The 15,234-nt window shown below is 40.1% G+C and overlaps 1 protein-coding gene across 6 annotated transcripts in view; it reads right to left on the bottom strand.

Moving 5' to 3' along the window:
• The window catches only part of CNOT3 (CCR4-NOT transcription complex subunit 3), a 520,718-nt gene that overhangs the window by 34,816 nt on the left and 470,668 nt on the right, over positions 1-15,234 (bottom strand). For all 6 annotated transcript variants that reach the window (XM_089652480.1, XM_089652479.1, XM_089652482.1 and 3 more), the window contains one exon: positions 12,040-12,165. In XM_089652480.1, coding sequence (XP_089508606.1) covers positions 12,040-12,165 — 126 coding nt within the window. The remainder of the gene's footprint in view (positions 1-12,039; positions 12,166-15,234) is intronic.

Genomic DNA, 15,234 nt, shown 5'->3' with positions numbered 1-15,234 from the left:
TCTTACTGACCCTGTGAACTCCCTTACAGAAATCTCGGCTACTTGCAGTAATTTAGTGCAATCTCCTATTATAAATGTAACATTACAAAATCATGTGCTCTACCAATAACTATAGCAAAGGGCCCCTTAAAAAACCTCAAGGACAAATTTACCTATAGCTGGACCCATAAAAAAACTAGATTACCTTGATATATATATATATCTATATATATCTATATCTATCTATATCTGCCCCAACTTCCAATACTTTTAAAGATAACTATGAAAAATTGTATCAGTCCTTATTAGTGGAACTACAGCAGCTTGACAAATTTGAAATCTCATGGATAGGATAGAATAGCGGCGTTTAAGATGCTGATTCTTCCTAAAATATTATACTACTTTCGAACGATTCCAATTGTTATCACTCAATTAGAGGTGGCTGTTAAAACCTATATTTGGCGGTGGAAGAAACCGCGGATCCCGTTCTTGTCCCTTACTAAACATAAATCCAAAAGGGGGGGGGGGAGGGGAAAGGTCTCCCGGAGCTTTCTACTTATTATTATGCAACTATCTTAGATCAGCTCTGCCGTGGTTTGTTCCGTCTGACAAACTATGGGTACAAATTGAGCAGTCTGTAGTCCCCAAATAGAGACCTTCGGGCTTTATTATTAGCTAAATTAGTCAAGTCCAATCTCTTACCTAAATTTCTTCCATCTATCACTGCATCTCTTGAGGCATGGATATTTGGTCTAAATAAAATTAATACCTCCTCTCCTAAACTTCAAATTGACATTCCTCTGTCAGCATATGAATACTTTATCCCAAACCTCAATGCCAACCTTTTAAAAGAGTTGGGTTACAGCACTTTTACGGAAATAGGAAATACTATCCAAAGCAAAGGCCTACACTCCCTTCTACAAATTAGATGTTTTCATAGGGCAAACCCGAAAACCTGGATTGAAATAGACTCTAAACTATGGCATGTTTTGAATAACCCTATTCGGTTAAAAAAAAAAAAAAAAAAAAAAAAAAGGTATTTCGCGGTTCTACAACTATTTACATTATGATGATGATTTGTCTACTCTTAATAGTATAAGTAGATGGGAAAAAGATCTACGAAGATCATTCACTAGAGGTGAGTGGGATGCGGCCTTGAGTAATAATTTGAGTATTACTAAATGTACAAATCATTGGAATTGGAGTTTTATTAGATCTGAGAGCGTAATTACGCCATGGTGATATATATATATATATTTTTTTTTTTTCTAATCTGAACTATCTTTTTCATTGTATTTGTTTAACCACATGCCGCCCAGCCACTGTATAAATACGGCGGCAGGGCGGCACAGCTGGGCAAAACCACGTTTTAAAACGTGTGTCTTGTAAACAGGTAGAGGGCGCGCGTGAGGCACGCCGCCGCCCTACCTGTCCTGCCGATCACAGCCGCGGATGTCAGTCGCCGAGTCACAGCCGGTCGTTACCGGCTATGTCCCGGCGATCGGCAGCAATCGCTGACAGAGCACAGCTACAGTAGCTGTGCTTTCTGTCAGTTCCCTGACAGAAGAGTTTCTCTCTCCCGATCGGTGTTCCCTGCAGTACACACCCCTGCCCCCTAGTAAAACACTCCCCTCACACAGTTAACCCTTTCCCTGAATAATAAACTTAACCCCTTCCTCCCCAGTGCCATTAATACAGTGTCTGTTTTTTTTTTTGCACTGATCACTGTATTGGTGTCACTGGCGATGTCAGTGACCCCAAGTCAGTACCCCCCAATGTCAGAACCCCCACCGCAGTCCCGCCATAAGTCGCCGATTGCCACCATAAGTCGCTGATCGCCGCCATAATTCGCTGATCGCCGCCATTATTACTATAAAAAAAACTAAAAATCCCAGTATCTTTCCCGCCATTTGTAAACGCTATAACTTTCACGTAAACCAATTAATTCACACGTATTGGGTTTTTTTTTTTTTTTAGAATAGACATGTCGCAGAATGCATTTTGGCAGAAATTTAGGACTAAATTTGATTTTAAAATTTTTTTTTACTGAACATGTTTTATAGCAAAAAGTCCAAAATATTGTTTTTTTTCCTCAAAATTGTCAGTCTTTTTTTTTTATAGCGCAAAAAATACAAACCACACAGGCGATCAAATACCACCGAAAGAAAGCTCAATTTGTGGGAAAAAAAAGATGTAAATTTCATTTATGCACCGTATTGCATGACCGCACAATTGTCCGTTAAACTAGCGCAGCGCTGTATAGCAAGGAAATGGCGTAAATTGCAGTATCTATACCATAGTTTGTAGACGCTATAACTTTCATACAAAGCAATCAATATACGGGATTTTTTTTTAACCAAAAACATGTAGCAGAATACATTTTGGCCTAAATTTATACCCAACTTTGAGTTTACTATATATTTTTTATAGCTGAAAGTAAAAAATATTGTTTTTCTTCAAAATTTTTTGGCCTTTTTTGTTTATAGCGTGAAAAATAAAAAGCGCACATGTGATCAAATACCACCGAAAGAAAGCTCTATTTGTGTGAAAAAAAGGACGTAAATTTCGTTTGGGTGCAGCATTGCATGACCGTGCAATTATCAGTTGAATTAGTGCAGCGCCGAGTAGCAAAAAGAGGCCTGGTCATTAAGGGGGGGTAAATCCTCTGGAGGTCAAGTGGTCAACTCAAAAAAGATTTGAAAAGAAAAAGGTGAAATGGTTTATTCAACCACCGACATCGCTAAAATATTCTAGAGATACTATAGCGGTCAATATGGAGCAGAAGGTAAGAACCAGAAGGAATTAGAAGATGACAGATGAGAAGGAAGAAGAAGAGGCAGATTTATCTGAACGAGGCCGTTTTACCTAGATTGGATAAAACCAGATTAACAGCTTTAGATAGCTCAATATCAATAGAAGTCAACTTCGCACTAAAGAGCACAGCTGTAGGAAAAAGTCCCGGACCTGATGGATTTACTACGGGATACCATAAAACTGCAGCCATTTGCTTGCTTTTATCCAGCCTTCGAGGCATTATTTCTACCACTGCAAGCAACAGTGTGGCAGTTTCTCCCACGGACATCGACAATGGGACAATATTCCCCCTATTGACAGCACTGATGGGGCACTGTTCCCCCTATTGACAGCACTGATGGGGCACTGTTCCCCCTATGGATACCAACGATGGGGCACTGTTCCCCCTATGGATACCAACGATGGGGCACTGTTCCCCCTATGGATACCAACGATGGGGCACTGTTCCCCCTATGGATACCAACGATGGGGCACTGTTCCCCCTATGGATACCAACGATGGGGCACTGTTCCCCCTATGGATACCAACGATGGGGCACTGTTCCCCCTATGGATACCAACGATGGGGCACTGTTCCCCCTATGGATACCAACGATGGGGCACTGTTCCCCCTATGGATACCAACGATGGGGCACTGTTCCCCCTATGGATACCAACGATGGGGCACTGTTCCCCCTATGGATACCAACGATGGGGCACTGTTCCCCCTATGGATACCAACGATGGGGCACTGTTCCCCCTATGGATACCAACGATGGGGCACTGTTCCCCCTATGGATACCAACGATGGGGCACTGTTCCCCCTTTGGATACCAAGGATGGGGCACTGTTCACCCTATGGATACCAAGGATGGGGCACTGTTCACCCTATGGATACCAAGGATGGGGCACTGTTCACCCTATGGATACCAAGGATGGGGCACTGTTCACCCTATGGATACCAAGGATGGGGCACTGTTCACCCTATGGATACCAAGGATGGGGCACTGTTCACCCTATGGATACCAAGGATGGGGCACTGTTCACCCTATGGATACCAAGGATGGGGCACTGTTCACCCTATGGATACCAAGGATGGGGCACTGTTCACCCTATGGATACCAAGGATGGGGCACTGTTCACCCTATGGATACCAAGGATGGGGCACTGTTCACCCTATGGATACCAAGGATGGGGCACTGTTCACCCTATGGATACCAAGGATGGGGCACTGTTCATCCTATGGATACCAAGGATGGGGCACTGTTCATCCTATGGATACCAAGGATGGGGCACTGTTCATCCTATGGATACCAAGGATGGGGCACTGTTCACCCTATGGATACCAAGGATGGGGCACTGTTCACCCTATGGATACCAAGGATGGGGCACTGTTCACCCTATGGATACCAAGGATGGGGCACTGTTCACCCTATGGATACCAAGGATGGGGCACTGTTCATCCTATGGATACCAAGGATGGGGCACTGTTCATCCTATGGATACCAATGATGGGGCACTTTTCCTACCATTGATACCAATGAATATTATTATACAGGGTTTATATAGCGCCAACAGTTTGCTCAGCGCTTTACAATATAACGGGAGACAATACAGCAACAATACAGTTCAATACAAGAGGGAAAAGAGGGCCCTGCTCCTTGGAGCTTACAATCTTGGAGATGGGGCACTATTCCTGCCTTTGATACAAACAATGGGGCACTTACTCCTCCCATTGATACTAACGATGGGGCACTATTTCTCCTATTGAAACCAGTGATGGGGCACTATTCCTTTTATTGATACTAATAGTGGGGCACTATTCCTCTCGTTGATACTAACGATGGGGCACTATTTCTCCCATTGATACTAATGATGGGGCACTTTTACTCCCCCTAATGCCAATGATGGGGCCCTATTTCTCACCCTAATACTAATGATGGGGCCCTATTCCTCACCCTAATACGAATGATGGGGCATCGTTTACTTAAACTGACGCCAGGACATTTTCTTCTCCTACTGGTCACAGTCTGGCCCCCCAGTTTGAAGGGCAGTAAACTGGCCCTTTGTTTAGAAAGTTTGGAGACCCCTGCTATAAGAAGTTTAAAGAACATCTAGTCCCTAAACTGTGTATATACATGACTGCACTGGGAGAGGAGACAAAAGATCAGGAAGGAATCGCTACAGGCATATATCACAGTAATACCCAAGGTGGGGAAAGATTGGTCTCAGTGTACCAGCTACAGACATTTATCTTTGTTGAATAGTGATACAAAATTGTATGCGAAGGTATTTGCTAACAGGATGAAAGAGTTGATGTCTAACTGGATACACTTAGACCAAGTGGGATTTATCTCAGGCAGAGAGGGAAAGAATATGGAGAGCTATCCAACTTGAAAATGAATCCCAAGAGCTATCCAACTTGATAAATGTTTCAAAGGCTGAAAAACACATTTTACAAAAATAACTCCCATTTAAATGGAGAGAAAAAGATTTAAAGTATTTGGGAATAAAATTAACATAGCCTATAAAAAAATCTATATCAGGCAAATTATATACCATTAATAAATGAGTTAAAGGATGAATTGAGGAAAACTTCTATGGGAAAGCTGTCATGGATAGGTCAGATAAATATAATTAAGATGATCATAGTACCACAAGTTTTATAAAAATTTAATATGCTTCCAATACCTCTTCCAGTGTGTTTTTTTAGGTTTCTCATAAAAAAAACAAAAAAAAGAAATAAAATAACACTTAAATATGTATGGACTAACAAAAAAAGAGTCAAATATGAAGTCTTATGCAGTAACAAAAAAAAAAAAATTAAATATGCCAGATTTTAGGAGATAGAATTCGGTGCTACTATCACATATTGTAGATTGGATATATAATGTTGGGTAAAAATGGAGAGCTCACTTAGTAAGGCACCACTAGAAAAGTTTATTTGGATACCACAGGAATTTCGCACTTGGGATGAGGATACAAGCACTTTGACATGGAATGTATTTAGGATTTGGGATGAAATGCACAAGCAGAAGGATTGGAAGTTTAATTCACGGTCAATACCATTGGCAGGAACTAGGTTTTTCCCGCCCGGGAATGATAATATTTCAGGGAAATGGATAATTGATAGACATGTACGTTTAAAAGATATTGTGGATAAGGGGGTTTTATCTTCTTTACACAACTTGAATAGAAAGGAAATATTTTCTACACTGGATGAGTGGCGGTATGGTCAAATAAGAAATTTTGTTGCAAAGCTCCCAAAACCACTAAGGAATGAGGAAGAAATATATCCTTTAGAGCAATTGCTGAGTACAAATAGAAAACAGAAACATTACTTCAAGGATTTATAGAAGCCTCACTGAAATAGAAGGACCAGTATCCCAAATGTTTTTGGAAAAGTGGGAAATGGAACAAAACTGAATGAGCAACAAGAATAAAATGTTTAGTTTAATACATGGGGCGGTGAATATGAATATAGTAGAAATGAATAATAAATGTCTAGTAAGATGGTATATTACACCCAATGTGATGCATAAAGTAAGGCCAGAGGTCTCATCCCAGCGCTGGAGGGGATGTGGGAGTAAGGGTACAATGGCACATATCTGGTGGAACTGTCCCAAAATACAGGAGTTTTGGAGGGAGATAATGCAATACAAGAGGTTCAGAAGAGTAGTGTACAGACAGACACGTGGGTTTGCCTATTTTATAAATCAGAGCTTTTGGTGAAGCAATATAAAAATATGATATTGTTCCAACTTTTAAATGAGTCCAAAAGCCTTATTCCTAAATATTGGCAAACACGAGTCCCCAAAAATAAAAGATTGGATGGATAGAGTTGAGTATATACATAAAAAAGGAAGTATTATATCATATAGACGAGGATAAAACTGAAAAATCTAAGGCGGCCTGGGAAGGATGTGTCCTCATCCCAAGTGAAAAATTTAAAAAAAATCAAAATGATTTTTAGAAGTGGTTGGAGTGTGTGTGTAGGGGGGCAAATAATAAAGAGTTTGGAAATGAAAGGAAAGTGGAAAAAGATAAGGAGGGGAAACATAAATTAACAAATAAAAATAAATATGGGTACGAGGAATGTAATTAAGTATACATATTTGTACTGTTGCTTTAAATTGGATTTGTAGAATATAAAAAAAAAAAAAAAAAAAAAAAAAAAAAAAAAAACACCTTAGGAATCTAAACCATAAACCACAAAGAATAATCAGTGCATGTAAGGGAAAAGACTTTTAGGCCTTGTTCCCACGAGTCAACCTAAGTGTTTGCTCATATGAGGGCAGTGTTTGCCCACACGGGGATGCACAGGTGTTCCATGAATCCCCATTTATGTCAATTGGGATGCAGCAGCTGCAAGGACGCAGCCACCGCATCCCGATTGACATGAATGGGACTGCCTACAGTAATGCATCCCTGAATGGGCAAACACAGCCCTTGAATGGGCATACAAAGAAGAAATTCACCCTAAAGAGGAAGTTCCATTTTATGTCCTCCTCCCAGATTACAATTTTATCTGTCGAGCCCGCACCTAGTTTTGAAAGATACCCGCTCACACATCCGTGAGTTGAGCAGAAGTTTGGCCTACCTCTCTTTGCCCTCAGCCTTCTGGGACACGTCACTGGTCCCAGAAGGCTGCGGGACCATTCACAAAGCGCAGCATGGCTTGTGAATGTGCTTTGGAAGCCAGCTGTGAAGCCTCAAGAAGTTACAGCCGACTTCCCACATACACATGCCGGCACCAAAGACTGGCAAAGAGCCAGCCCGAGTGAAGACAGCGCTGGATCCCTGGACAGATAAACTTCCTTTTATTAAAAGTCAGCAGCTACAACAGCTACAAAGCTGCTGATTAAATTTTTTTTCTCAAGGGTGAAGATCCTCTAAGTATTCCTGTGTGAATGAAGCCCTATACTTCACCAATCATTGTACGTTAAACAGACTGTTTTAGCAGTGAAGAATCAGGTGCCTTTAAGCAGACTAGAGTGCGTCACATCAATTTGTGTGCCCATAGTGAAAAGGATTTGACACAAAGCCGTAAACTGCACCTACAGGGTAATGAAATTCCTCCTTGGGAGTGAAGTAACACCCCGATGGAAGTAATGACGTCACCACTGTAGCTCTGCGATAATGTCATCACACATACTAGGGTGCTGGATACATGGTTTGTGATATGCTGTCTTTTTTTTTAGATCTAAATGCGAGTAGATACCTGGTTTTTATTAAAGTGTTTTTTTTACTACTACACTATGGGCAATTTACCTTCTTCTTTCATGTGATATATACTGCTATGGTTGACCGTAGGATATTCTCTGACGTGATTGGTTGTGGAGTGCTGGTGTAGACTGGCAGGCTTGTTGGGGGATCGACTGTCAAATATTCTATCATCCATCTTGGATTTTTCCTTTGCAAGTGCTGTTAGACTTTCCAGTGTTTCGAGTCCTAACTTTCTGTTAAGTAGCAGTGATATCACTGGTGACTGGTGCACAGTAGAAGAGCCTTTTCTAATGATTCTGGGTTGCTCCTTTATCCATGGGAATGCACTTCTAAAACTAAGAGGACTTTTTCTTGATACATGCAGCTCTATTGGATTTTTGATGGACTTTTCTGAATGAACTTTATTAAATGTTGATATTAATGCACATTTGATCATTTCACTTTTATTGTTATATTTATATTATATGCACTTGTGGTTTCATGAATTGTTATACATACAAGTTATTTATTTATTTAATGATTGAATTGGTTAGTGATTTTTTTGGTTAGCACTTTTTAGCAAAGGGTTTTCTTTGTTTTTTAAATCACAGAAATGGACCATGGCCCTGGAACTGTATACCAGCCTGCTGCATATTTACAGGATTCAGCACCCAAAACGAAACATGGGGTCTGGGTGCAGTACCCAAGGTACACATTGACAGTAATTAAATAATCAGGAAACTGAGTATTGAAAGACAAACAGTCAGATATTGTTAGAAGGGTCAGATGAAAAAACGTTTCAATGATGTTAAAATGAAAATTTATCTGGAGAAAACAGGATTCCCCCCCCCCCCCAAAAAAAAACAAAAAAAATAGAGTCTTGTGCAGTGGAAAAAGTTATATGGATAAACCCTAGTGGCAGCCCTAGCAAAGGTTTCTGTGTCTAAATAACCTGAAGGTGGCAGCATATAACATATGGTCTATGAATACAAGTTCTGTACTATACGATTAAGATTCTCTTTTTTCTCTTTTGTTCAATGAAGGACACAGATCTGATTTAGATCATCACTAACTAGGATGCTTCAAAAGCAATTCCACAATAGGGAAAGCAAACAAAAGAGCAGAAATACAAACAAAACTTGAAAGAAAAAAAAAAAATCATACAGGCCAGCAAACTGCACCCACAAAACTTTATACCCAAAATTGGCATCAGCTGATGCTTCAACATACATCCACCATGTAAAATTATGTGGCCCCCTTACAAACCAGTATTATTACTATACAGGATTTACATAGCGCCAATAGTTTGTGCAGCACTTTACAAGGTGAGGTTAAACTGTACAGTTACAATACAATTCAATACAGGAGGAATCAGAGGGCCCTGCTCGTTAGAGCTTATAATCTAAAAAGGGGAGGGTCAAGTGATACAAAAAAGGTAATAACTGTGGGGGATAAGCTGATAATGAAAATACATGTACAGTTGTTAGGCAGAGGAAGGACAGACTTTTCTGAAGAGAAATGTTTTCAGGGAACGCCTAAAAGTGGACAGAGTAGAAGATAGATTGGGGTAGTGAATTACATAGGATGAGAGAGGCTCAGGAGACATCCTGGAGGCAGGCATGGGAGGAGGTGAGAAGGGAACTAAAGAGTAAGAGGTCTTGGGAGGAACGAAAAGAGCAATTTGGTTGGTATTTTGAGATTAGGTTAGTGATGTAGCTGGGGGTCGAGTTGTGGATGGCTTTGCAAGTTGTTGTTCGTATACACGCCCCTTCGACAGAAGTCGGCCGAACTGCTATTGAACCGGCTAATGCCGCCCAACATTTGGCCCGTGTGTACTAGGCTTCAGTCATGTCCCTTGTGCTGATTTTTCAGTTTTTTTTGGCTGCATTTAGGCTTTAAAGCAGCACTTTTAATATATTAACACCCTAGCTCAAGCAGGGTTTGAACAGACAGAAGTTAGTGATCACTATTATACCCAAAAATATTATGGTTGCTCACTCAAACACAAATTTCATCCAGAACATTGATATACTTCTTGGGACCTGGGATTAGTGAAAAGTGGATTTTTAACAGATTTATGTTTTTGTCAAGAGAAATTTTTTTTACAATTTGAAAAACATGTGCTCTGAAGCTTAACACCTCCCAGCCTCCATGCCAATTTCTACAATGACTTCTTCAATGCTCTGCTATACAGAAGACTAGAACAAAGGTAATCAAGTGCACTGATATGTCTTGGCGGGAATGGGATGTGGTTTAAAGGGGTGGGCTCTAAGCTTCCTGTTAAGATTTTTTAAAAATAATTTCTGGTTCAGGTTCCTGTTGCAGGATTGCAAAAAGTCATGAAGAACATCATACATAAAGTGCCTTGAAGAAGTATTCATACCCCTTGAAATATTTCACATTTTGTCAAGTTAAAACCAAATACATAAATGTATTTTATTGGGATTTTATGTGATAGACCAACACAAAGTGGCACATAATTGTGAAGCGGAAGGAAAATTATAAATGGTTTTCAACATTTTTTACAAATAAATATCTGAAAAGTGTGGCGTGCATTTGTATTCAGCCCCCTTTACTCTGATACCCCAAACTAAAATCTAGCAAAACCAATTGCCTTCAGAAGTCACCTAATTAGTAAATAGAGTCCACCTATGAGTGGAGAGAAGTTTAAAGCAAGGTTAAGTTATAAAAAAAATCCCCAGTTTTGAACATCTCAAGGAGCACCGATCAATCCATCATCCGAAAATGGAAAGAGTATGGCACAACTGAAAACCTACCAATGCATGGCCATCCAACTAAACTGACAGGCCGCATTAATCAGAGAAGCAGCCAAGAGACCCATGGTAACTCTGAAGGAGCTGCAGAGCTCAGGTGGGAGAATCTGTCCACAGGTAAACTATTAGTCATACACTCCACAAATCTGGCCTTTATGGAAGAGTGGCAAGAAGAAAGCCATTGTTGAAAGAAAGCCATAAGAAGTCCTGTTTGCAGTTTGCGAGAAGCCATGTGGGGGACACAGCAAACATGTGGAAGAAGGTGTCCTGGTCAGATGATGCCAAAATTGAACTTTTTGGCCTAAAAACAAAACGCTATGTGTGGTGGAAAACAAACACTGCACATCACTCTGAACACACCATCCCAACTGTGAAACTTGGTGGTGGCAGCATCATGTTGCAGGGATACTTTTCTTTAGCAGGGACAGGGAAGGAAGCTAGATGGAGCCAAATACAGGGTAATCTTAGAAGAAAACATGTTAGAGTCTGCAAAAGACTTGAGGAGGTTTACCTTCCAGCAGGACAACAACCCTAAACATACAGCCAGGTCTACAATGGAATGGTTTGGATCAAAGCATATTCATGTGTTAGAATGGCCCAGTCAAAGTCCAGATCTAAATCTAATTGAGAATCTGTGGCAAGACTTGAAAACTGCTGTTCACAGACGCTCTCCATCCAATCTGACAGAGCTTGAGCTATTTTGAAAAGAAAAATGGGCAAAGCTGGCAGAGACATGGCCAAAAAAGACTTACAGCTGTAATTGCAGCAAAAAGGTGGTTCTACAAAGTATTGACTCATGGGGGGCTGAATACAAATGCACACCACACTATTCAGATATTGATTTGCAAAAACAAATTTTGAAAACCATTTATCATTTTCCTTCCACTTCACAATTATGTGCCACTTTTTGTTGGTCTATCACATAAAATCCCAATAAAATACATTTACGTTTTTGGTTGTAACATGACAAAATGTGGAAAATTTCAAGGGGTATGAATACTTTTTCAAGGCACTGGAGAGGTAAGAGAGCCTTCTCATGATATTTTTCTTACATGCAACTGGCAAAAACTGTACTGAAGCCAAAGATGAGTAATGATATTAGGAAGATTTCTCTTATTGTAACCAGAATTTAAGCATATGGCTATCTGTAAGGCCCAACTGGCTACAATAGCCTGAGCAGTAGTAAAACATCATTCGATGATTATATCTAGATACTGTTTGGATCAAGTACACAGATATGTTGGACATACTTATCAGACACACTAAACAAGAAAATAAATTACACAAACCTGCTCAAATTCATCAGTTATTGTCTTAGGCTCCTCATGCCTTTGAAACCACATCATGTATTTGGTGTGAAATCTCCAAGACTGTTTCTTCAACGCTTTAGCAGCTAAATACTGTGCTTTAGTGCCCTGAAAAAGGAACAAGAAAACAAAAACTTACCTGTGTATGTCAAGGCAAAAACTTGTTAGATTTTCTCTCACTCCTGATCTATGGACAACAGTTTTACCACACAGGAAATGAGAGAAAATCTGCAACAGGGACACAGGCAGAAATACAAATATAACATCTCTAAGGAAAAGCATTATTGTATTTGCTGCTGTTGAGCATTCCCCTCACTACCCAACATGGCTTGGATAACATTTAAAACTTCAGCAGTTTTAACCCTTCTCCACTGTCTAAAATGAGAATAAAAGCTTTAGCTGGACATATACTTTTACATTGGTTACACACACCCCATGCACATATTAATGTGTTGTCATTCCCTTTGAATTCGTTAATTTTAATTGGCACTACAAGACACAAAAACCTGGGCTGGCAACCCGTGGACCGCAATCTACCAGTGGATTGTGGCCAGGTGGCTGGTAGATCTGCCCTGCTTGCTGACCTGCTGCCCCTGAGCATGGATGAAGGTTCAGGGCGAAATTGAGGAACTACTTGGAGACACATAGCTCAGCCGGCGCTGGATGGCCACTGCAGGAGAGAGGCAGGACAGGAGGGAAAAGGCAACTGTGGAGGCATCAGCCAGCCTCATAAGCCAATGTCTTGTCTACACTGCAGGCTGCAGTCAGGCAGAGTGATAAACAGCACTCCGCCTTTCATTCCTGGTAGGGGGATCCATAGCGGCTGGCAGCACTGCAAGGTCATAGGGCACAATAAAAACTATGTGGACACAAAAGAATCTATCTATGCAAAATAGCAACTATATGGGCACAACAGCATAAGGATGCTATTGTGTCCATATAGATGCTCAGTAGCTGCTTACAAGCACAACAGTATGTATATGGGCACAAAAGCATAAAAATGCAATTGTCTCCAAATAACTGCTATTGCACCTCTATAATGTAGATACACAATAGCAGCTATATGGGCACAATAGCATACAGATGCACAATAACAGGTATATGGGCAAAATAGCACCTATAACAGGGCTATTGGGTTGCTTTCACACTGATGCGCTGCAGGTTAGCTGTGCTTAGCCATAGACCTCTTACATCCTGCGGGTTTGGTGCGCTTTCTGAAAGCACACCAAAACTCCTGAATGCATATATTGAAAATCATCTTTATGGGATTTTTAAAAGGCGCAACAAAACAGGTAAAACCATTAAATTTGTAGGAACTTTCATAAAACCATATTTTATTTTACATAAAACATTAAAATTCACATAGACATACACAGTATGGAAGTTATGCATTACATATCGGTTACAATAAATGCATCAAAAGTCCACTGCAGGCAATACTATATTGCATGCCAATAGTTTTTATCTGAGCCCACTTGTAAATTCTATTCCCTACAGTCAATATTTACGTATCAGCCGTAATTGCTCAGATAGCGAGTCCTTTAAGAAGGAAGCAGATAAATTAAAACACAGTCTTTTGGCAAGGGGATATTCCTCTACCTGTCTCAAAAAGGCTTTAAAAAAAAAACATAACAAATCTAGACAGACCTTACTTTATCAAGCCACCAACAAGAAAGACAACAACCATGTTTGAAACATTTTCAAAAGAACATGTGCAATTTAGAAAAATCGTGCAAAAATATTGGCACCTTCTTACGACTGATCCATTAACAACAAATTTATATCTGAGACTCCCACTTTTATGTTTAAATGAGCCAATTCTTTTAGAGACCAATTGGTGCATAGTGAATATAAATCACAAGGAAGACATGACCCTTGTAAATGAGTCTTCTTACCCAAATGGGGAAAAGTTTACACCTAAACATTAAGGCAATTGTAAACCGAAAGGAGTGATCTATCTACTAACCTGTGACTAATTGTTTTTATGTAGAAAAAATGGCGTCGGGTTTATCGCCATATCTTTAGTATGAGGTCAAACAATGTTGAGGTACCTTTGGAACACCATACTGCTGGCATACATGGGGTGTATGTCCCCAAAATCCAATTCTTAATTTTGGACAGAATCCATCCCAGCCCACGCGGAGGGGGTTGGAACAAGAGTTTGCTCCAGAGTGAGCCGAGATGGATCCAAAGGTTAAATGCCACAACCTTTCCTGGCCTCAATGAAGCTATGTCTTTTAAGCCCTTTTTGAAAGGCTTTGTCTCTGGAGGATGCGAAAAGGACTTAGGATTTCCCATAGTGGCATTCATGCAGCCAAAAAGTTTAGATTTCCCATATAGTATTTGGGATTTTTATAAACCCTCTTGGTGGATAGTATACAATAACTATTGTTTTTGCTCATTCATATTTATGGTGATATTTACTGTAAATGCTTATTTAGATGTGATGGCCTCGGTTTTCTCCCTCCCACCCCCCCATTTTATTTTTTTTCTAGTATCAATTTTTTTTCTCCTCCTCTCTTTCACGCTGCAGCCCTTTTGCCTCCACGGCGAGCAAAGGCTGCCAACTGGGTCTGGCAACTTTTTTTTTTTTTAATTTAAGTATTTATTAATTTTCCAAATAATTACACATTTCCATCATATTCACATTACATATACATAACTATTTCCTATTACCTTTCTTTTTTCCCCTTTAAAACAATTCCCTCCTTCCCCAACCCACCCCTCTTTCCCCTCCTCCCTCCCATTCCTCCCCCCCGACCACCCACTCTGCATTCTCTTCACAACCTCTCGACTTAAGCAAGAAAAACCTACCCATCAACTCACTCTATATCATCCTATATTTCACTTTTTCACGTTTACTCCAGATTTTTCCCATTTCGCATAGTATATCCCCATCTTATCTTCCTGCATATGATAGAGCTTTTCCAACTTTCTCATCTGGTTCACTCTTTCGGTACTTCCACTTTCCTCCAAAACTTAGGGAATCAGATCTTTTGCTGCATTTAGATAGTACCCTAAACCTGATTTCTTATATTTGCTGTCTGATAACTCTGTGCTATGTAGCAAACAGACCTCTGGGTCTAACCCGATGTCATTCTCAGTTATGATCCCAATTAAATGTACTATGGTTTTCCAGAATACTTGAATTTTTGGACATTCCCACCAAATGTAATA

This window comes from Staurois parvus, unplaced genomic scaffold (genome assembly GCF_062004578.1).
Source record: "Staurois parvus isolate SC_StPar_1 unplaced genomic scaffold, SC_StPar_1.0 ptg000683l, whole genome shotgun sequence".
Classification (NCBI taxonomy): Eukaryota; Metazoa; Chordata; class Amphibia; order Anura; family Ranidae; genus Staurois; species Staurois parvus.
The sequence above is the reverse complement of the archived record's forward strand: the minus strand, read 5'-3'. Positions and strand labels throughout refer to the sequence as shown.